This window comes from Schistocerca gregaria, chromosome 5 (genome assembly GCF_023897955.1).
Source record: "Schistocerca gregaria isolate iqSchGreg1 chromosome 5, iqSchGreg1.2, whole genome shotgun sequence".
NCBI classification, from domain to species: Eukaryota; Metazoa; Arthropoda; class Insecta; order Orthoptera; family Acrididae; genus Schistocerca; species Schistocerca gregaria.
In genome coordinates, this window is record NC_064924.1 from 546,773,065 (window position 1) to 546,796,922 (window position 23,858).

The 23,858-nt window shown below is 39.6% G+C and overlaps 1 protein-coding gene across 4 annotated transcripts in view; it reads right to left on the reverse strand.

The window, feature by feature from the left end:
* Positions 1-23,858, reverse strand: part of LOC126272389 (uncharacterized) — a 363,563-nt gene that overhangs the window by 59,886 nt on the left and 279,819 nt on the right. For all 4 annotated transcript variants that reach the window (XM_049975211.1, XM_049975212.1, XM_049975209.1 and 1 more), the window contains exon 3: positions 11,680-11,861. In XM_049975211.1, the coding sequence (XP_049831168.1) occupies positions 11,680-11,861 (182 nt within the window). The remainder of the gene's footprint in view (positions 1-11,679; positions 11,862-23,858) is intronic.

Sequence of the window (23,858 nt, forward strand, 5' to 3'; positions counted from 1 at the left end):
CAGATAGGAACAACAAAAGGACTGTCAAACAAAGCTTTTGCTCAAACAGGCCTTCATCAGAATAGGCAACATGCCCACACACATATGCTCAGGCAAACACATGACCATTGTCTCTGGCTGCAAGGCCAGACTGTGAGCAGCAGTGCATGATGGGAGAAAGAACTGGATGGTGGGGGTAAGGAGGGTACTGGAGTGGGGAGGTCAAGAGACATCAGGGTAGGGGCAGGGGACAGTAAAGTGCTGCTTGCAGGAGCATACAGGTTCAAGGTGTGGAGAGGGTATGGCAGCTAGGTGCAGTCAGCATGTTAGAAGGTGAGTAGGGGGACAGGGGAGGGGGGGGGGGGCTGCAGCAGAAAAGGAGAGAAGTAAAAAGACTGGGGGTGTGTTGATGGAATAGAGAGCTGTGTAGTGCTGGAATGGGAACAGGGAAAGAGACACACGGCTAAGGACAATGACTAAGGAAAGTTGATGCAAGGAGGGCTGTGGGAACATAGGATATATTGTAGTGAGAGTTCCCATCTGCAAAATAAAGAAAAGCTTGGGAAGGACCTAGGTGGTGCAGGCTGTGAAGCAGTCATTGAAATGAAGAATGTTATGTGGGGCAGTGTGCTCAGTAACTGGGTGGTCCACCTGTTTCCTGGTCACAGTTAGTCAGTGGCAATTCATGCAGACAGACAGCTTGTTGGTCATCATGTCCACTTAGAAAGCAGCACAGTGGTTGCAACTTAGCTTGTAGATCACATGACTGGTTTCACAGGTAGCCCTGCCTTTGATGGGATAGGTGATGCTTGTGGCCGAAATGGAGTAGGTGGGAGGATGTATTGGGCAGGTCCTGCATCTAGGTCTGTTACAGGGATATGATCAATGAGGCAAAACTTTGGGAGCAGATGTTCTGTACGGATGGACAAAAATATTTTGGTGGTTTGGTGGGTGATGGAGTATCACTGTGGAAGGGATGAAATGAGAGGTATTTGAAATCCTGGGAGAGAATGTGATTCAGTTGCTCCAGTTCTGGGTTGTATGGAGTCACGAGGGGAATTCGCTCTATGGCCACAACGTGGATCTTTGGAAGGTGGTGGGTGACTAGAGAAATAAGGTATGGAAGATCTGTTTTTGTACAAGGTTGGGAGAGTAATCTGTGAAGGCTTCAGTGAGACCCTTGGTGTATTTTGAGAGGGATTGCTCATCACTATAGATATGGCAGCCACAGATGGCTAGGCTGGATGGAAGGGACTTCTTGGTCCTGAATGATTGGCAGATGCTGAAGTGGAGGTATTTCTGGTGGTTGGTCAGTTTGATATGTACGTAGCTACTGATGTAGCCATCTTTGAGGTGGAGGTCAACATCAAGGAAGGTGGCTTGTTGGGATGAGGAGGATCTGAAGCGAAAGGGGAGAAGTTGTTGAGGTTCTGGAGGAGTGTGGATAGGGTGTCCTTGCCCTCAATCCACATCACGACAATGTCATCAGTGAATCTGAACCAGGTGAGGGATTTGGGATTCTGGGTGGTTAGAAAGGATTCCTCTAGATTGTCCATGACTAGCTTGCCATAGGATGTTGCTATGTGGATGCCCATAATCGTACCACAGATTTGTTCATAGGCAATCCCTTCAAACGAGAAGCAATTGTGAGTGAGGATATAGTTGGTCATGGTGACTAGGAGAGGTTATAGGTTTGGAATCTGATGGCCATTGGGAAAGGTAGCATTCAATAGCAGCAAAGCCATGGGCATTAGGGATTGTTAGTGTAAGAAGAGATGGCATCAGTAGTGGCAAACAGGGCACCATGTGGTAAGGAAACAGGAGCTGTAGAGAGTCAGTGGAGGAAATAGATGGTATCTTTTTGGTATTTTTATATAGGAGGGTAGGTTGCAGGTAATAGGCTGGAGGTATTGGTCTATGAGTGCACCAGTAATACCTCCGCTTCAACAGCTGCCACCCATTCCATACCAAGATGTTCCTTCATATCTTTAGTGACAAGCAGTCCCTCTCATAATACATCAAGTGTCTCATGGAAGCCTTCACAATCTTGCACAAAAACAGATGTCCCTTGCCTTATCTCTCCAGTCACTCACCACCTCCCAAAGACCTACTGTCTGGCCACAGAGGAGCATTCCCATCTTGACGTAGTACTGCCCAGGGCTGGAGCAACTGTAACACATAATCCACCAGGATTTTGAATACCTTTCATTATGCCCTGAAATGAGAGATGTCCTACTCACTATCCTTCCCACCCCTCCCACAGTGGTAGTCTGATGCACACGAAACCTACACAATATCTTGGTCCATCCCTATACAAACCCAGATGCCAAACCCTTGCCTCATGGCTCATATCCCTGTAACAGACCTAGATGCAAGACTTGTCCCATACTTCCTCCCACCACCATGTACTACGGTCTGGTGATAAGCATCACCTATCCCATCAAAGACAGGACTAACCGTGAAATCAATCACGTGACCTGCAAGCTAAGCAGCAACCACTGTGCTGCATTTTACATGGGCATGACAACCAACAAACTGTCTGTCCGCATGAATGACTGCCAACAAACTCAGACCAAGGAACAGCTGCACCACCCCATAATTTCAATGAGTGCTTCACAGCCTGTGCCATCTGGATCCTTCCCACCAACACAAGCTTTTCTGAATTGTGCAGATGGAAACTCTCCCTGGAATATATCCTATGTTCCCTTAACCCTCCTGGGCTTAACCTTCATTCGTTATTGTTCTTACCCACCTGTTCCCTTCCCTGATCCCATTCTAGCACCACACAGTCATCTATTCCACTAACACACCCACAGTCTTTTTATTTCTCTCCTTTTCTGCTGCTACCCCCCCCCCCCCCCCTCCCCCTCGCCCTCCATCTAACTTCCCAACTGCAGCTATCTGCCCTACCATCTTCCCACCTTGTCCTCATATGCTCCCACAAGCAGCACTTTACTGTCCCCCACCCCTACCCTGCTATCTCTCCCCTCCCCCACTGCTGCCTCCTCCTAACTACCACCATCCAGTTGCTTCTTCCATCACGCACTGCTGCTTGCAGTCTGGTGTTGTCTATCCTGATGAAGGCCTGTTTGACCAAAAGATTGGTTTATCAGCCTTTTTGTTGTGGCTATCTGAAACTCAGCATCTTCGTTATAAGGTGAGTAGCACTATCTTTTTCATAATATAGTTGTTATTCCATCTGGATTTTCCATTGTTTAATTGTAAAATATGCTATTTTTTTTGACAACTGCAGCACAACAGAGGGGGTGACAGAAATAACTGAAATTTAGCCTGCATTTGACCTATGGTGATACAAAGAATAATGAAACATATAGTTGGAAAGATATTAACACATGGTATCAAATGTTATAGTCTTCAAATATGTCCCTAATGAATAATGTGTACATGACTGACAAAATTCCAATGCATTCTTTCCCTTTGTTATGGGTATTATCTTGCATTATATGCATTTAAACAGGGTTGCCATTCGTGTAAATTGTCAGTGTATTGCCTTTCTTCTACTGACAGGTGTTTGATGCTTGCAAACTGTCACATTATATGTCACAGGCAGAGAAAGCAACTATAATTCATTCAAATAACTGACAAACTGTGGCAGGCTGACTTTCAACAATTTGACTGGTTTCCTTATGGCATCATCCTGTTCTAGATGGATGCTCACTTAATAATGTCTTGTGAAATAATTTTCTGGGCTGATTCACCACTTAGAGAGGAAGTACTGATTGCAGAAATGTGAGCAGTAAGAATAATATTGGGTTTCACCTATCCTCTTCAAGGATTTAGGCATTTTAACTAGACAAGCACAATACTGCTAATGAAATTTGTCATAAATAAACCATCACAATTTGTGAAGAACAGTGATATCCATACTTACAAAACTAGAGGAAAAACTGACCTTCATCACCCATTTTTAAAACTGTCAGTGGCTCAGAAAGTAGTTTAATGTGCAGGAAGAAAAATTATTGATGATGTGCCCAATAACATAAAATGTAAACTGATTTGTTGCACATCTGTTCAGTCATTCAGTCAGTTAGTTAAATGTTCCTTTAATTTTATGAATGATTCCTTTATCAAAATGATGTGGAAGGAGTCAGTTTACAGTATATGTGTACATGATAAGTGTTAACATTAATGAACACATTATAAAAGAATCATTCAATTGATCTACAGAATATGTAACAAACTAAATTATCAACAAAAATAATCAATTTTTGAAAATATAATGTAATTTGACAAATAAAAAATTTACTCACCAAGTGGTGGAAGGAGAAAACACATATAAAGGTACTGAAATTTACAAGCTATCAGAGCTGGAGGCTCCTCTTTCTCATAAAAGGGTTGAAAGGGGAAGGAAGAGTTGTGAAGAAAAAGGATTGGGTGATACATGTAGCTCCTGATACTTATGGCATTTGATTTTTTGGACATGTTAGGTGCCTTATGATGTGACTATTTGCTTGTGAAATGATAGTACATGAATTACAAATAAAAACAAATTATGTGATACACCTGTATGGAGAAACTGACATCATCTGTACAGTAAATTTAAGAACAGCTGAGTAAATGCTCATATAATGCCCTACCCTCAGTGGTCACCTTAGCTCAGTAGTGTGAACCAGGGTTTGACCCTCACAGATGGCATTCATTTTGTTGATGATAAATCATTACAAACAGTAACTACCATAAAATACATAACAGGAACTGACCGGAGTGACCTAAAATGGAGACACCACATAAAGCTAATCAGTGGTGGATTTACAGTTTTGTTTTGGGGAGGGAATCTATGCATTCAACTTTACAATCGCTTAAATTGAAAATTAATTTTATTGATCCATACCAATTAAATGTCCAAAATTATAAGAATAAGGTGTATCATTGGCTTATATATGTTTAATTATAACACGAATTACATTACCAAAATGATTTATTGAAGTTATGAATTACATAATGAAATCAAATTACAGGGTTATGAAGTTTGAGTAATTTTAATCAAACATAATCCAATTGCTAAGAAAATTTTCCACACTGATTCGATTAATTTTATATTTTTTTAGTCCAGGCCTGTGTTAACTCACTATGAAGGGTACTAAATCTGCTTTTGTCTGATACTTAAATACACATAAGTAGAACAAAATACAATTAAATCATTTACTAGAAATTTAAAACACCAAAGGAAGACAGCAGTCTCTTTGTTTCTCAGTACTACTCATCACACTTTGGACATCAGTAATGGCGAACTGTCATCATGCGACCCCGTTCAGACATGCCTCACTAGTTGTATTCCTGAAGGTATGTATTGATTCTCTTAAGGGTGAAAAAACTGCATGCATTTATGGCCATTGTTAGTGGTAGAGCTGCCAAGAGTTGTAGAAACTGAAGCACATTACGATACAACTGACAGTCGCAGACAGACAAAGCTTCCATTGCAGTTTGACTCAGACGTTGATGAAAGTGTTTTAACTCAGCTGTTGTCATTTTTAAATCAGCAACTAATGGATCTGTAGCATAAAATGAAAGGGGTTTTGTAACTTCATCAATAACACCTGTCTTCAGTTTTTGTGGTAGAAGCCAATCAAAACTGTTAAAAAGTTCACAATGTATTAAGAACCAATCCATAAGTGAACAATAAAGTCATCCAGAGAGAATATGAACATATACCCTTTATACTAACCCTCAATATCATCACTGGCATCCTGATTTGCATGCTGTTCTTGCTTGGCAGAAATGCGTGGTTACTCAATTTCAATGCCACTGGCAGAAGCTAATTGCTTGGCACCTAAGAAAAGCTGGCTGAAAGTATCAACATTTTTTCTCATTGCCAACTGTTCCCTTTTGAGAATCCTTGGCAATGCTGATTAACTCTGCAAAATCTGCATCTCGGAGCTGAAGTTGCCAACAGATGGACTCACCCAGTGCAAACAGTTCAGAAACCATAACCAGGTAGATGATATAATCTCCCATGCTGATGGCTGCTCAGAGATTTGTGGCATCATGGGATGTCATCTTGTTGACAAGTTCTTGAATCTTCCCGAAGTTGAAACAACACCATCATATATTTTCTTGAAGTCTTGCATGCTGCGAAGATGCTGAGTCCATCTAGTGAGAGTGGTATGTTTCAGGCTTCTGACTCAAACATCAGTTAATGATTCAAGGGCATCATTTAATATTTGAATACACTTTGGTGGCCTAAAGAAATTACCTACCATTTCCAGTGTTCCTAATGAGTTCCTGATAAGTGAAATATTGCATGTGTTGGTGACTACCAAATTGAAATTACAAGCTGCACAATGACAATATACAGCTAAAGGGCAGTCCTGTTGTATGAATGCACGAGCCCCATGGGCTTTTTGTGACAGCCATGCTACACAATCATAGCCCTGTCCTCACAAAAATCACACATCAAGACCAAATTTTAACAAGTTTTCAATTATAGATCCAGCTAATCTTTTGCCAGTCATATCAAACACTATTCACACAATGTCAGAAGTTTCATCTGCAAGAACCTTGAAATCTTTGGCGTCATAAATGCAGTCCTTCTGAGCAATCCTTCTCAGGAGTTGGTTATTGATGCAACTGATGAAATGATTTTGGACTGGGACAGTCATGTACTTGTTGCATTTACCAGTTCCTTTCAAACTTGCTCATAGGTTTTTCCTGCCTTTGACATGATATTTTAGAATGATCTGAAAGTTATGCATGTTTTTATCACTTTGTTTATCAAATTCAATAAGTCTGAAGTTCCTGTGTCATCTTAATACAATCTGCAGATGGACACAGAGAATCACTGCCTCAGTGATAGGGATTATGTGTTTTCTATTTTTTTTTTCACTTGATCCACCAAGCCTTTGTACAGACAATGTTTTATATCTTTTGTCTTGTTCATTATGATGTGAACAAAACTATCACAATTGGTTACAGCAGCCTTACATGGATGTTGAAATGTTTAGGAGAGGGTTTCCACTTTGAAAACTTGGAGGTTCTTATGTGTGCAAACTAAGTCAACACATGGCATGGTGGCTGATGAGAACAACTGTAAATATGAAATGCATTTACAGTTGCTTCCATCAGCCACTGCACCAAGTGTCAGCTTATTTTGCACAATTAGTACCAGGTCTGCAACATTTTGATGACTACCTTTACTCGAACTTGTCTTAGAGCAAAGTGCACAGTACTTACAGAGGGCACCATCCTCTTTAGAAGGGTATTCTAACCAACATATTTCTCTATCTAATCTAGGTTGAACTTACAATACTGACCACTTTTGCAAAGTAAGGGGAAATTGTTAACTTGTGTTGAGCACAAGTAGGTTTTAGAAATATTGTAGCTTCATGTAGTCATCAACTTTTTCATTATTTGATAGTAAACAAGCAATTATGTTATACTTACAGTCTGTTGGTGGATTCTCAAAGCTTGATGTGTCAAATAAAGATGTTGGTTTTGGTTGAGGACTAACAAAGAGGATTGTGAATGAGCAATAATTCTTCTATTGTTTGAAAACAGCAGCAGTGGCAACTGTGGTGGATCATCCATTCTCCCAGCCAGAGAGGACAGAGTGTCTTCTAGCCATGATGTTTTAGGGAAGTAGTTCAAAATGTTTGCACTTTGTTTTGTGATGCATTGTCTTAGCTCTCAAAATCAAGATTTCAACTATATTACCTTCAATAACACTGGTTACTGCAACACTGTCATATCAACAATTTAACAACTTGTAGTAGTAGTAGTAGTAGTAGTAGTAATAGTAGTAGTAGCTTTATTCATCTGTACATCTCTTTTTACAAGGATATAGGACATCTCAAAGAATTTACTAGTTTAGATAAAAAAATAAGCTAATTCGTATACGCATATATTTACAGACTTCTAGTTAGAGGCAGTCATTAGATTTACTCCTGGTACACAATACTTTTTTTTACAAATAACTTATTAAATAATGTAATGCCACACTGTTCACTCATATCTCATTATCAGTCACTGCACACACTATACACACATTGTTTCACAACACTTCGCTCACTACACACACACACACACACACACACACACACACACACACACACACACACACACACACTGGTGATCTCCGGGCCATTTTCTGTACGGGAATTTCCCATTTGATATCCCAAAAAACTGAGTCAGCATCTATTCATAACAAGTGAAGTATTGGGCTCAGAAAGAGGAAGAGGTGTTAGTAGTGTGCTATGCATAGCTTGGGGGTAAGTATTTCTAGAAAGGAAAAAAGAAGGGGGAAAACATAAAGTGAAGGTGTTGTGTGGAATGTTTTATAATCATTATTATTACTATTATTTATTTGTATAACATTTTTTTTTATCAAACCCTTACTCTGTTTTATCTAAGTAATCCTTCAACGTATAAAATGTTTAACAGGTACTTTCTAGCTGCCTTTTTAAATAAGTGTATTTTTGCAGTTTCATTATTCTCTTTTGGTAATTTATTGTAGTTTTATTCCTTGGTAGAAAATGCTGTTTTGAGTTTCATGTTTATTTTTTCTTGGTAAATGTAAGCTGAGTCTCTCTTGTTGTATGGTCATGGACAGAGCTGTTTGTGCAGTAATTACCAATGTTATTTTTGATTTTTACAACTGACTGGTAAATGTACTCACATGGAGCAGTTAAGATCCCTAGTGTTTAGAACAGTTCTTTACAATGAGCTCAACTAGTATTTTTGGTTATTATTCTTATGGCTCTTTTCTAGAGTTTGAAAGTTGTGTTCATATTTTGTGCATTTGTTCCCTAAAAAAGAATGCAATTGCTAAGAACTGAGTGTACATATGAATAATATGAAACTAAAAGACACTGCACGTTACACACTGATGACAGGATTCTAAGGGCATAACACGTTGATGGCATTCAGTTTGCAACTAACTTTGTGTGTTCATACCACTTCAACTGAGAATCAATATTCATTCCTAGAAATTTTACATTTGTTACCCAGTCTGTATAGGTGCCATCTACTTTTAATTTAACATTGTCATTTTCCCTCTTGAAACTGAAATTCAAGGCATTAGTTTTCTTTATGTTCAATGTAATTTTATTGCTTATTGGCCAATCATAAACTTCCTTGAGAGTTTCATTTACTTTCTCAGCAAGGAGTTCTTGTGTTTTCTCAGTGACTATAATAATGCTGTCATCAGTGAAGAGAATTTTTTCACCATGAGTAACACTGCTTGGAAAGTCATTGGTGTACAGGTATATCAGGAACAGTACTGGTCCTAATATGCTACCTTGCGGAATCCCTATATTAATGCATTTTAATTCTAGTAAGTGTTTTACTAAATGTTTAGATCTATTTGAAGTATGTGTTATCTCTACTCTTTGTGCCCTGTCTGTTAGGTATGATCAAAACCAGTCATTAGTTACCCCTCTTATTTCTAATGCTTCTAATTTATTTAATAGAATCTTGTGGTCGACTGTATCAATCACCTTAGAAAGATCCAAAAATATGCTTGTGACACACTCATCTTTATCAAGAGCATCAAGTACAACTATGGCTGACTCCGTATTTTTGCCACTTTGGAAAGCAAACTTTGATGCGCTAGATTGTATTTATTCAGGTAATTCATTAGTCTGTCTTTCATAATTTCTTCCATTATTTTTGAGAATGCTGACAGCAGGGAAATGGGCCAGTAACTTTCTATGTCTTCTGCATTACCTTTCTTAAGTAAAGGTACAACTCTTGCATTTTTAACTGCTCTGGAAATGTCCCTGATGTGAAGGATTCATTTATTATATTTGTTAAGGGGTCTTGTATAACCCCTATGCATTGTTTCAGTACACACATTCTTCACTTCATCTAAGCCTATTGACTTTTTATTTTTTAGTTTTTGAACAGTTTTATTGACTTCATTCTCTGTGGTTGGAAGTAACATCACTGTATTTAGTGCAAACATTATTTACAGGTGTTATATTTGTTTTGGGGAATTTTTGCTGTGACTTCTCGGCAATAATTGAAAAATGCTCGTTTACATAGTTTGTGGATCACTTATTACCTTATTCCCCTCCCTTAGCAGTATGTTATTCTGCGTTTGTTTGCTTGTAATGCAGAGAATCATGTTCAAAACAAACTAGAATATATTCTGGCCAATGCATGGTCTGAGAAAGTGTCCACCTTCTCTATAAAGTGCATTGTTTCTGTATTCATTAACGTTCATATACGGGTACTGTAGTATGATGAGAGTGGGCTCATAAACTTCGTATTTAATTCACCACTGATGTTAAATTGATATGTGTAACTAAAAGAAAACTGAAAATATGTAATGTTACTATATAATGGAGCATGTTGTTTAAATAAACAACCTTTAATGGTTGGAAAAACACTAGTTACTATTAACCAATCACAACTACATCAGCTATCGGTGATCCTCTTTTGTGTAGTGATTCATTCGGAAACAGTCTGTTATTGACATACTCTAGCAGCATACAACCCGCTTCTTCAGACATTGAAGAGACATATTTTTAACCCTTGTTTTCTAACCATAGTATTACAATATTCTGTGCAGATAAGTAAGAAATACATGTTTATAATTTCACATTTCAGGGAAGAGGGCAGGAGTGGGGAGGGGACTGGTGGGGGACTGGGCTTAAGCTGGGAAGCTCCCCTCCCCCACTTTAAATACACCAATGGAAGCAGATTATAGGAAAAATATGGTCAGGCTGAGAGTCATAGAAATCTTAAGAAATGTAATCCATCTAAGAAACGAGTGGGTAGCAAAACATTTTTCTACTGCAGTTTGAAAGCCTTAACAGGTTGGATTAATAGAGAAGACAGAAGATCAGACAGAGAGAAGCAAGTCTCATCACTGGATCATTTAGTTAGCACATGAGCATTACAGAGATCCTCAACAAATTCCAGTAGCAGACATAAGAGAGGCACTGGGCATCACAATGAGATTTACTGTTGAAACTGCAAGAGCTTACAGTCCAGGAAGAGTCAGGCAATGTATCACTTCCTCCAACTTGGGTCTTTAAATGACAACTTCAGGAAAATTTGAGTGATGAGAGTTCAGATGAAGCATTACTGATAGTCCTTCATCCCACATGCTACTCCTGAATGGAAAGGGAAAAGGCTGAACAGATACCTAGTGGTACCAGAATTCCCTCCAACACACACCAGGCTTGTGGAATACACCGGGCATAGTCATAAAGTTTTAATTATCACCTCAAAAAATGAAGTTATATGCTTAATTTTCTGCTTGTTTACAGGTATGCATTTGCAGTCCTGATAACCTTGAAATCTTCACAGTACAGTATCACGGCATGCCTCTAGAGGAACCAAAACAGAATGGCATAGTCAAGTATTTTATGTTTTTTTGTTATTGGCAGTGGGGGAAATGTTGCAGCTGTGTGAGACCAATTTGGATTACTTCTTTAGCTGCCCAGACATGCCTGACACAGCTGCAATGTTTTCACCACTTCCAATAATGAATTATCATAAAAAAAACTCGATTCTATCAACAGTGTGTGGCATTTTGTTCTCGTTCCTCTAGTGGTGTGCCACAATACTGTGACATGAGAATTTTGAGTGGTACCAGAACTGCAAATATAAATCTGTAAACAAACAAAAAATTAACTATATAACATTATTTTTCCAAGGTGATAATTAAAACTTGATGACCACGAATCACATATCTAACTGGAGGACTGGGTGAAAGTTGTAGATCGAGGGGCCCACCTGGCACAGGTGGAAACGGTGATGGAGGAGCCCTTGAGCAGGTAGTAGGCCCAGTACTCCTTGAAGTCATCGTCGAGTTCCAGATGCCGCACCATGGACAGGCGCACGGGTTGCGCTCGGATCTGGGGCAGCTCTGGCATCAGGAAAGCGTTGAAAGTCCTGTTGACGCGCACCAGCTGCCTCTGTAGGCCGAGAAAATTAGTCAGATCAGTTACTTCCCAGTAGGACACATCCTTCATAAATTGGATCTATTGAGGACAGCATACATGTGTATAAGAATGAACAGAAGGTGCATGCTCAACTTGAGGAAGGCTTTCTTTTCTTTTCTTTTTTGATCCCACAATCCTGAAGTTGGCATATGAGTAGCAACATGTTGAATGACAACCACTGGGAAGACGGCTGGAAAGCTGGAACTTTTTATAAGGAAGGCAGAAAAAAGAAGGAGGAAATAATACATGACATTTCGAAGGAGATCTGTGTACAGGATGCTCAGTGGAAAGGTATTATAAAATCTTTCTGCTTACTGACACATAATGCTGGAAACTATTTGAGGGACAAAAAACAAATGTGTGGATCATTGGACATACTTGAGTGCTAGATGTAATTATGAAAAGGATATATTACTATACAGAACATACAACACATGTAAGCTAATTTCATTTTTAAACCATGATATGATTTAGCAAGCATGAGCGATATCTAAAAACAAAACATGAAAGAGAAAAAGAAATGAGAAAAAGTCCCAGGTGACAACAGGAAAGAATTAAAGACGATAGTGAAAAACATTATGCTCTGGAGGAAATGCCCACACAGTGTGGAGGTCCCATCCATTTGACCTTGCTGTTTCTCACTCACAGCTGCTACATAGACATTTGGATGTTTAACTTTCTGTTATCACTAGGGCGGCATTTCCATAGTGGATCTAGGAACCATAAAGGAGCCTGCATCATAAAAGTTAATAGAAAAATATCTTTCTTTTAATACTGTAAAAGTTGTAGACATCATTATTTTATATGAGCTTACTCAGATTAATTTTTAGTGGTCAGTTGACATTAAGTAGGCCAGCAAACAACTTACAAAGATTGTGCTCCTACGTGTCAAATTCCCAGAGATACCGATCAAACAGGTGCCACTCTGGTTGTGCTTATGAAATTGAAATTGAGTGCCCCATATATACTATAAACACCACCACCACTACCACCAGTTGGCAAAATCGCTAAGCCTAACAGAATGTTAGCCTGTCATTAGAGTGATCTTTTCCTTCTCTCCACACAAAATATAATTATATTGCTATTAGTTTAAACTTACCTGCAAATAACACATCTTTCCATATTGAGAAACCGAAAACAAATTCCACTTGTTTCTTACTATATACCAAGTAGTTTGTATACTGAATTACTATTACGAAACTGGGTGCTCCATTCCAGTGCAACCAAAATACAGCAGCAGATTTTAAGCATGTTTTTGTTCTCTTCATTTGAAAGCCATCAGAAGCATAAAAACATAAAAATGTCTGAAAAGAGTTGTATACAAATGTATCAAGAACTGCTAATTGAATCTTACTTGAAGACTTCACACTTGTGATTCAACTGGGTGAAGTCAGTTACATAACTAAATTGAAGTCTGTAGAAAAACTGATGGGGGACCAGCACTACTTCTGTCATTACTGTGGTATCACTTACTGATATCATCCCACAGGCATCTCATAGTGGGCAATGGAGTTGCAAGTTTTCACCAGACACCAATAGCAGTCATTCGGGATCCGGTGGGCCCAATAGTGCATGCCTGCTGTGACATGCCTCCAGCGGCACTGGACTACGAGCTCCATGTGCCACCACTTTGTACGACAACCAGCAGCAGTCAGATAGCCAACTCACACTTGGACACTTGGAGCCTCTTCACTGCATGATGCTATGCAGACACTTCCTAGGCACAGTTTCAACACCATCTTTTGTATGTAGTTGAGAGAGCCTCGTCCATGTTGCTATTGTATTAGCTGGGCTCTTTTTCTTGCTGCATTATTGTAACGAGTCTTGGAGGAAACTAACAGTTAAGTAAAGCTTTTGTTTACAGTATTTATTTGTTTGCTCACCATTTCTGCTCCTATACAGTTTTCATATGACAATCAGAAAAGTGTTAAATAGTCAACAGCTAAAGGCTTGTTCAGAGAAGGGGCTGCCCACCGCAGTCGACCATGGTAGACAAATGTACTGCAGAATGGCACTCATTGTGGGTCTCATCTACAGTGCAGTAAAACTGAATAGCATGTAGTTCTGATAACTACGAACTTTTGCTTTTATTTGCACTGTCTTAGAGGAAGTGAAAAAAGTGGTTACATCATATTAATAGTAAACTAGACAAATGTTGTGAATTTCACCATCTTTAAAAAGAATTGTGGCCATGTGAAGACCATTTATTCAGTTATTTTAATATGTGTTGTGAACAATTTGAAACATTGCACAAACTTATTTTACCTAAAATCTTGACTATCTGAAGCTGCACTTGTTAATTGTCTAGGCAAAATTTTTAAATGGGAAAAGAATTAGAGACTTGAGAATTGTATTAAATTATGCTTTCTGAGGCAAACAGAAGGCAAGATAGATGCATTGATCAAGGATGACCAGTTTGACTTTAGAAGAGGTGTAAACACGAGAAGCAATACTCAGCTTATTATTAATTCTTGAGGAAAGACTAAAGAAGGGTCAAGACAAATATATTCCCTTCATTGACTTAGAAAAAGTGTTTAACAGGGTTGAGTGGTGAGAACTTTGTAAGATGCTGTGAGAGACTGGTATAAAGTATGATGACAGAAGAGTAATGCAGAGACTGTATAGAGAAAAACTGGCTGTATAAGCTGTGGAGAACATCAACTATTAAGTGGGATGTACGACAGCACTGTTCACTGTCTCCTGTCTTGTTCAATGGATACACTCAGAGGGAAATAGTTGAAGCTAGTGAGAAATTAGGAGCTATAGGTGTGCAGTCCTAAAGCATCAACTGCTTACCAAACAGTACAGTGCCATGAAACGACATCAAGAAGTTGCTGACCATGCCAATGGAAAGAATGGGCAACACCACACCTCCAGGAAGACAGAGCTCAGTGCCCGCTGTCAACACTAATTTAAGAAGCCAACCATCAGTGGTCAGCCCAGTTTGGTCTCAGACTTTGAGAGCAACAGTACAGGGTATTAGAAAGACTTTACTTAGCCTGTATTCTGTGATTGGTAATAGAGACTAAAGTACTTGCAAGTAGAAGGCACAAGTAGCCACTTCATAAAGAGAAGTTATACCTACTTTCATTCTAGAAATAAAGTGTCCTTCTAATTAGTAAGTGTTTTGTACATATGATCTTGGATTCCTGCTACTGGCCATCACAACTTCCCTCCTCCTATATTTGTGTTGGTGCTGACGTCCACAGTAACCGAAACAGCAATAGGAGGAATTAAAATTAATGGTAAGAAAATAGACTACCGAGAGTTTCTGATAACACTACATGGTTAACCGAATATGCTGTAGTGGTGAGCAGACAAAACACTGTTGTCCAATGCTCATTTAACAATGAGGAACTAGAGAATGTCAAAACCTAGGGCATAAAATTACATCAGACATAAGGTCAAGGGAGGATGCAAACCAAATCCACCAGGCAAAAGCTGCTTTTAAGAAGAAAAGAAATCTTTCTTCTTCCAAACAGAATCACATAGCAAAGTAAACAAAAGTATATTAAACAAAATAAATAATTACTTATTCTTCTGGGATGAACATCTTTGGTAATTTTGTTTATACTTCACAACCTGCACAAACAGCCGCTGTGGGAATGTGACTGGCTCCTTATCAAATTCACCTGGTGGATTAACGAGGAGGATTGGTGTGCTGGCCAGTCTGGATGGGGTTTTTAGGCAGGTTAACAAATCCCACTAGATGAACAGCGTGCTGGTATCCACATTGTGTGCTAGGTTATTTCTGCTACTGAAGAAAATTATAGGACACAGACCTAAGACCAGCAGTGGTTAACACGTCCTTATGGTGTATGTATCTCCTTATTCCACCTTATGCTTATCCCTTGCATGTACATCATTTGCTTGGAAAGGGCCGTAGTTGTGCATTCTGCACTTCATCGCTAAAACACTGAACATGTCAGATTTTTGGCAACCCTAATGTACAGGCCTGATTTCTACATATATTATTGTGTCAGTTGAGCTATACTTTACACAGTAATATTCATGTGGTGGTATGTATTACAAAAGTATGTATTTATTTATGAATATATGGAATAAATTAATAGTTGTCTGATACACAGTCATTTAGTGCAGGTGCTCGCTTCCTGTTTGACCAGGATGTACTTGTAAGTGTGTATTTAGGCATGCCTTTTAGTGCAACAGTCTGCGGAGTTAGGCAGACTACCCACACCTTGCTGGTGCATGTTGCATGGAACTGGGGGCAAATCTATACCTGTGCAGGGAAGTGCATATGATGTTATGTGAATGCTGGTAATAGAAGCCAAAGTGTTCACTCACGTGTGTGCCTTCAAGCAGTGAAGATGTCTGCAGCTGTGCACCTCAATGCAATGCTCTGACTAATCAATTTTGAAAATAAAGAAGGTATAATATGAAAACTTGGTGCAAAGAACACTTGAGTGTTGCAACTGAACAATATGAGTTGAAGCTATGTATTTTTGACAACATGAGTAAAGACTATCACAACAGGAATCAATGTGATACAACATTAAATGAAATATGCTGTATGGTAAAAGCTGTTAAAAAGAGGGTACTCAGCAGACAACAGTGAAGGAAATTAAAAATAAAAACTCTGCATTCACAGTACCATGCCACTGGCGAAGACACATCATTGAGACCTCAAAGGGAAACTGTTATGGCAGTGAGCATATTTAAGCACCAAAAGGATAGTTTTTTGACAGCCTTTGATTCACAGGCGGCTTAGAGCAGCAGATACCATCTCAGAAACAGTGTATCGAGCAAGGTGGCACAGTGATTAACACACTGCACTCATATCCGAGAGCCTGCATCCGACATCCACATTTAGGTTTTCCTTAATTTCACAAAAAATCACGAAAGGTAAATGCCAGGGTGGTTCCTTTGAAAGGGCACAGCCGATTTCCTTCCCCATCACTGAAAAAATCCGAGCATGTGCTCCATTACTAATGACCTCTATGTCGACAGGACGTTTAAACCTAATCTTCCTTTCTCCCTTCTTCAAAAGAAGTAATTGGTTTTTCTCATCAGAGTGTCCTGCTTCGTTAATTTTTGTTGTACATAGCCCAGTAGAAACCTCCAGTTATCCTCATCGGTCCTCAGTTAATTTCGGAATGAGTATTTGTGTTCTAAAAGAAGTTGTTTTCGAAGAAATGTCCGACTTCCCCTCTTATCTCTTCAGCTCATCCATTTTTTTCACTCATAATGACCGTTTCCTTATTTTGTCTTGTTCACTGCTACAGTATATGCTGCAGTGGCCATGGAAAAAGCAAGAACTGTTGATTTCCTTTTAGAACTCAACGCCATGATATTCTGCACTCTGTCTTTGTAGTACTGATGAGCGCTTTGTGGTTCATTTAACCATACACGACTTTTTTCCAATCTCTTCAGCGTGCGCTCTATTAGCCACTTTAAGGGGCAGTCCACCTTGAAAATTTCAAAACATTGATTTTTTCGGCTTAATACGTTCTCTGAGACATATACTCTATTCTACACTCACGCTCATAAATTAGGGATAATGCTGATGCATGGCGAAACAACGCTCTGGTGGGCGGTTTGGGGGTTTAAATCACCTTGGGGTGCGGTGCATTTGACCTGTGGTGGTCTCACAGTGGCGCTGGCAGCAGTACACATACGCAGAGGTGTGTGGGTGCATGTCAGAGTACAGTAAAGTGAGTGAGTGTGCAGACGTTTTCAGACGTGCTAATGGTGACTGTGTGGCCCAAAGAACACATATTGATGAGGTTATGAGGGGTAGAATACTACGGCGACTGGAGGCTCGTCAAACACAGCAGGTCACAGCACACGCCCTCCGTGTGCCACAAAGTGTGATCTCAAGCTTATGGCAACGATTCCAGCAGACAGGTAACGTGTCCAGGCGCTACAGCACAGGACGTCCACAGTGTACAACACCACAAGAAGACCAATATCTCACCATCAGTGCCCGCAGAAGACCATGGAGTACTGCAGGTAACCTCCCTTGGGACCTTATCGCAGCCACTGGAACAGTTGTCTCCAGACACACAGTCTAAAGACGACTGAACATTGTTTATTCGCCCAGAGACCTGCAAGATGCATTCCACTGACCTCTGGTCACAGGAGAGGCCGTAAAGCCTGGTGCCAAGAACACAGTACCCCATTGGAACAGTGGTCCCAGGTAATGTTCACGGACGAGTCCCAGTATAGTCTGAACAGTGATTCTCGCCGGGTTTTCATCTGGCGTGAATCAGGAAGATAATTTATTAGAATGTAATATTTTTCAATTATCCTATGTATGACGACACAAATTATATTGAAATTGACTTATACAAAATTATTTTCTTACAGGTCCAATAGAAGTACTTCAGGAATTCCCCCCATGAGCAGTGTTTCAGCTAGAAGAGGTTCTTCCACCTGTTGCAGCGGTTACAGGAAGCGGCCGAAGTGGGCACAAAAATGATTTATTTAAGACAAAAGTGTAAGGAATAAACTTGTGTCATCAGATTTAGGATTATGGTAACTGCGGGTAAAGCTTCGCTGGAGTAAAAACACACACAAAGGTTTTGAATTAACTGCCTTCGATTTAGGGCTTGACTACCAGGTGGGAGGTTTGTCTTGTTGTAAATTACTCTTCTTGAAAGTTCATTCCAGTGGGCCGCTTCAGAGGTGAGAAAGTTATGTGTCTGTTTTTTACTACTTACATATAACTTTTCTGATGTTTTACTTGAATATTGTATAGCCTAAGTTTTGAAAAGAATTAATGACTTACTTGTTGACGTTACTAAATTTAAGCTTCACTTTCGCGTGGAAATAATTGTTCCAGTTGGTCCTCAAAATCAACAACGGCACATTTGCCAGAAAAGGGAGAAATGAGACAAATCTCGTTGGTATTTTTGCTAAAATCCCTGCAGCTCCAACAATGTGACGATAGCTCTTCAAAGGTAACCCCACATGAGGACATTCAACACACACTGGGAAAACATTTTGGCAAGGCATTGAAATCTGTTCTTCTAACGTCGACACCCAATAAAAAATGGAGGAAGAATGCCTGGGAAAAGAAAATTTTGCTACTGAGAAGGAAAGACGTGCCAAAGAAAGAAAAGGACGTGCTACAGAAACAAAACGATGTAGTAAGCTAGATTTACGTGAAATGTATTCACAGTTGCAAATATGGACAACCATCAGCTAACTCTATAATGGAATGACAACAATGAAAATTTGTGCCACACCGAGGCTCGAACCCAGATTTCCCGCTTATCGCGAACAGTCGCTTTGCCATTGGCTGTTTCCATACGTTTGTGGCGGTTCCTCCTGGTTTTATTTCTTCGTTTGTTGTCCTCGGTGTCGACGTACTGACTGAAAGATGGGTTGTGTGGATTCCGACACTGACTACGTTAAATGATGTAGCCGACATACGCACAGTTATGTTTTTCAGTACTTTAACTTCACTTTCACAACTCACTAATAATTCACAGTTATATTGCCAGTGCTCTATTATGTAACCTTCGATAAGTCTCATTAATAGTTAGCAGGCGAAACTCCACATATTGCTATACGGTAATAGTTTGTTGTTTGAACATCTACGAGCAGTGAAACCTAACCACACATATTGCTATACGGTAATAGTTTCTTGTTTGAACATCTACGAGCAGTGAAACCTAACCACAAAGTCCACAGTTCTTGGAGCAGACACTGACACTGTTTTTACACATGGCCTAATTGTTTAACACACTATCCCACAGCTAAATTAAAGCATTATTGTTGTTCTAACCAGCTCAGGTTACTCGTTTGAAACTTTGCCGTGGACTGACTGTCTCGTGACCGCCGCGCACATGGTGGAGGTTTTAACCCTCAGCTGTTATCGAAGTTCTAGCACTTGTAATGTGCTTCTCCTTCTGGCGTGACGTTGGGAGATGTGATGTCGTGATTTGTTGTTGTTGCTTTTGACTGTTGTGCTGGTTTTTTTTTTTTTTTTAAAGAAGACAGGACAGAGAAAGGAACAGTAGAAGATGGCGGAAAAGGAACGGCCTATTGACTAGCCAGGAATGCTATTATACTAAGTTATAGAATAAAGGATAGGAGGAGGAATAGTTGGAGTGAGTGAAATCGAAAGGCCATTATCCTGGCCGCCTCTTCCTCGTAGCGGCGTCTTGATGGTGGCAGACAGTTTTGAAGTGATGGTTTGGGGGGGGGGGGGGGGGGGGGGAACTGTCTCGTGACCAAAATTCGGTCCCTTATACATCATAACAATAATAGGTGCCGAAACTGCACATTGTTTAAAGTTAAATTATCAGAAATTACAATTAAAACTTAAGTCACTCAATTAACTGACTACATCGAAAAAATTGAGACTCTTTAACAGTTTCTTCTACTACAAAAGTTAGGCCGAATTATTTGTTTAAATCATGAAATTAACAAATATAGTTACGCAAACAATACTTTTGACAAAACCGTTAATTACTCTGGAATTAATGAAGGGCTGGTTTTACTAACATGTTTCTGAATAGAGCTGAATAGATACTTTAATATTACTATTACTTAGTCTTACAAATGTTCACAATTATTACAGAATTTATACTTGTTTGTATGTTAACAATAGAATCTAAGTTACGAAACAGTCACTGATTTCACCCTATAACAAACTATACTAACTAGGAATAATCAACATAAATTAGAAAAACAATTATATACATAAAACTAAGCACAAAATTAGATCTGGTGTTATTTACTTTAAAATTGAGGGCCAACCTTTCTCTTATTTGAAAATACAGCTTATATTCAAATATGTTAATGATAATTAGTTAAAAGTAACAAAACGAATTTAAGGAGGCAGATGGCAGAACAAGTGGGTCTGACAGTGAGTCATGCTCAGATAGCCAGCACGGTAGCTCAGCATGTTCGGTCAGAGTGTTAGTCGCCCTCTGTAATAAATAATAAAAAACTGAGTAAATGGACCTACGATGAAATTCAACGGGTGTCATAGGACGTCCGCCCCGAATAAATACAACGAACAAAATGATATTATAAAAACAATATGGTAAGGTGACTGCTCACAATAAGCAGGACCCAGGTTTGAGTCCTGATCCGGTACAAATTTCCATTGTCATCTTTCCATTATACAGCTGAGAGCCGTCCATATTCACAAATACGAATACATGTCATGTATTTCATAGCAGCTGTAGTCACCGCTGTGCTTGTTTCTTCTGACATGCATGCTTGTCCGAAGGATCAATCAATCGTGCTTCTGAAGGCACTGCAATATTGTATTTTGTTACATCAATGCCAAAAAATGAAAGAAAACAGATCCAACAGCCAGTTGACTATTCTCAACCCAGATTCAGGCTCCTCATATGATGACCATAGATCAGATATAGATATGGACTTATTATTTGGTGAAGATGTATCCGAAGAAGAAAAACAGGAGCCTGGGACTTCAAGAAAGAATCAGAGAATCTAACAAAGTACACTATTTACTAGGTACCTAGATAGACTAGCCTCAATAATTAAACTATTTCAGGTTACCCTACTAATTCTCTTTTCATGGAGAAGGGAGTATTATTTTTGTACAAGTATTTTAAGCATTATGTTCAAATTTACAGAACATTTCAGTTCAATATTGTGTGGGTAACTTAGCTACAATACAACAATGTTACAAAGGGTTATTTCAAGTATTGTTATTATGCAGTTATCTAAGTGGGTCAAACACCCGCACTGCACAGTTTTTTGTATTAGCTGAACCGTAAATTTCTCTGTAACTAATAATTAGACAAAGCTGGAATCTGGATAGGTTACAGGTACCAACCCAACCTATGACTTCAATTTGAAATCGTGGGAAAATCTACCCCTCATTGACCATAATATTAGAAAAACTGGGAACTGTGGAGCCTTACTCCCCACATAGTCCGCTTTTTATTTTACTAGAAAAAAAGGACATCTGTTCTTCATACGCCCAAAGAAGGCTACCCGCTAGGAACGTGTAAATGGGTACAAACGCTGCTAGTGATGGGTCAAATAGATTTTACACCAAATTGATACAACCCAGTTGAAAGTATGAGTAAAAGGAGCTCAAACCAAACGAAATCGAGTTGGGACGAAAAAACTAAGATAACTTTCAATGTCACTCTCAGTTTCGTGTCAGGACTGATTACCACGTAGTTCAGTTAACCAGCCTGAATTTCGTGGCTTCCCGATTGGTAATTACATAGCTGCATAGTCACGAGCGTAAAGAATATTACACAGACCGCAATTTTTTGTCTTTCGGCTTAAAATTTTGAAGATTGATTTGTGAAAAACTTGAAACATGCTGTAAATATTCTGAGTGCTGTCAGGCGATCATAAGATAACCAAACTACTGTTTAAGATTATGACTTCATAGCGCACTACATTCCGTAATACTGAGTCAATTAGGAGTATAAATTTTGACAGCCTTTGGTCGACTGTATGTAGTCAAATGGCTGTTCATGAGCATGACTACATAACTCGCTACAACCACAATTTTGGGTCTTCTGTTTCGAAATTTTGGCAATCGACTTGTGAGCCATCCGAAACTTAGTGTATAGATTTTAAAAATCATTGGAGGGTCTTCACAAAACCAAATGAAGCATCACGAGCGTAAATGCATATCGTCCTGTGGGCTGCAATACCCTTTTTTTTAATTTCGAAGAAAGACTCGGGAACTCACTTTGACGAGAATACAGTAAATTCTGAGTGTTTCACAACTAGAGTGGCCAGCACGAAAGTAGACTCCTCAAGGTCACGGCCGCTGCTTGCCTCCAGCAGGGGCTGCGGGCTGTGATTCGCCCGTCTCTCGGCTTTTTTGCCATGTAGGACCCATTAGCGGTGCGGTAGGTCAGAGCAGCTCAAAGCTCAGTGTTACCGTACTATATTGGGTGTTCACGTCTCATCTCAGTGTCTTACTGTCTTTAGAAAGGTGCTCTGACGTGTGTTCGGTGGTGAACAACACTGCAGAAGCAACGTCCTTCTTGTAGTACTCCTCCAGTCAGTGTGCGTAAAGGGTGGAAAGACATTCATAAACAATCGAAAATTATCATATCGAATGTACTCAGGTTTTTTACTGGTCTGGCCGATAATGAAGAAGCGAGGTATAACTTAATTTTTGCGCAAATTCATAAACTTGCTGCTAAAGCATGTGGTGTCTCCAAGTCAACTGTAGGCCGTATTAGAAAATCTGTGTCATTGGCAGAATCTCCAGAACTGAATGAGTGTTTCGATTCTCCAAGAAAGGGATGAGAAAGTGAATAGAAATCAACCGACTATGAAGATTTTAACAAAGAGGTCGTGCGTAGAACTATACTTGGATATTACGACAGACTAGAGTATGTAACAGCTAAAAAAATATAGGCTGACCTCCGTAAAAAAATTGATTACTCGGGCTCAGAGACCTCCGTTCTTCGTCTTCTCCACTCCCTTAGTTTCTGATTCAAGAAGTGTAATGTTATTGTTGTTGTGGTCTTCAGTCCTGAGACTGGTTTGATGCAGCTCTCCATTCTACTCTACCCTGTACAAGCCTCTTTATCTCCCACTATCTTCCGCAACCTACATCCTAGAAGTGTAATGACGGACGAAAATTCTTAATGGAACTCAGAGACATTGCAGCAGCAAGAGCGAAGTTTTTGTGTACGGCGCACTTTTTGCCTGCTGAAGGCACCAGATCTGTAGTGTACTTGCGTGAAACTTGAGTTTCACAGAACCACACCAATAAGTATATATGGCACGACTCCAAAGGAAACGGCGGTTTGAAAATGCCTACTGGTAGATGTGGCCGATTAATCATCGCCCATGCTGTTCATTAACTACAGGCTTCATACCAGAGGCCAAACTTATTTTTCGTGGTCGGAAAGTTCTTGCCAATCCGATTACCATTCAGAAATGAATGGAGAAGTTTTTAAGAATTGGTTTATTCGACTATTGTCTTCGCTGGAAGAAGGGTCAATTATCGTGTTGGATAACGGCAGCTAGAACTCCATTCAG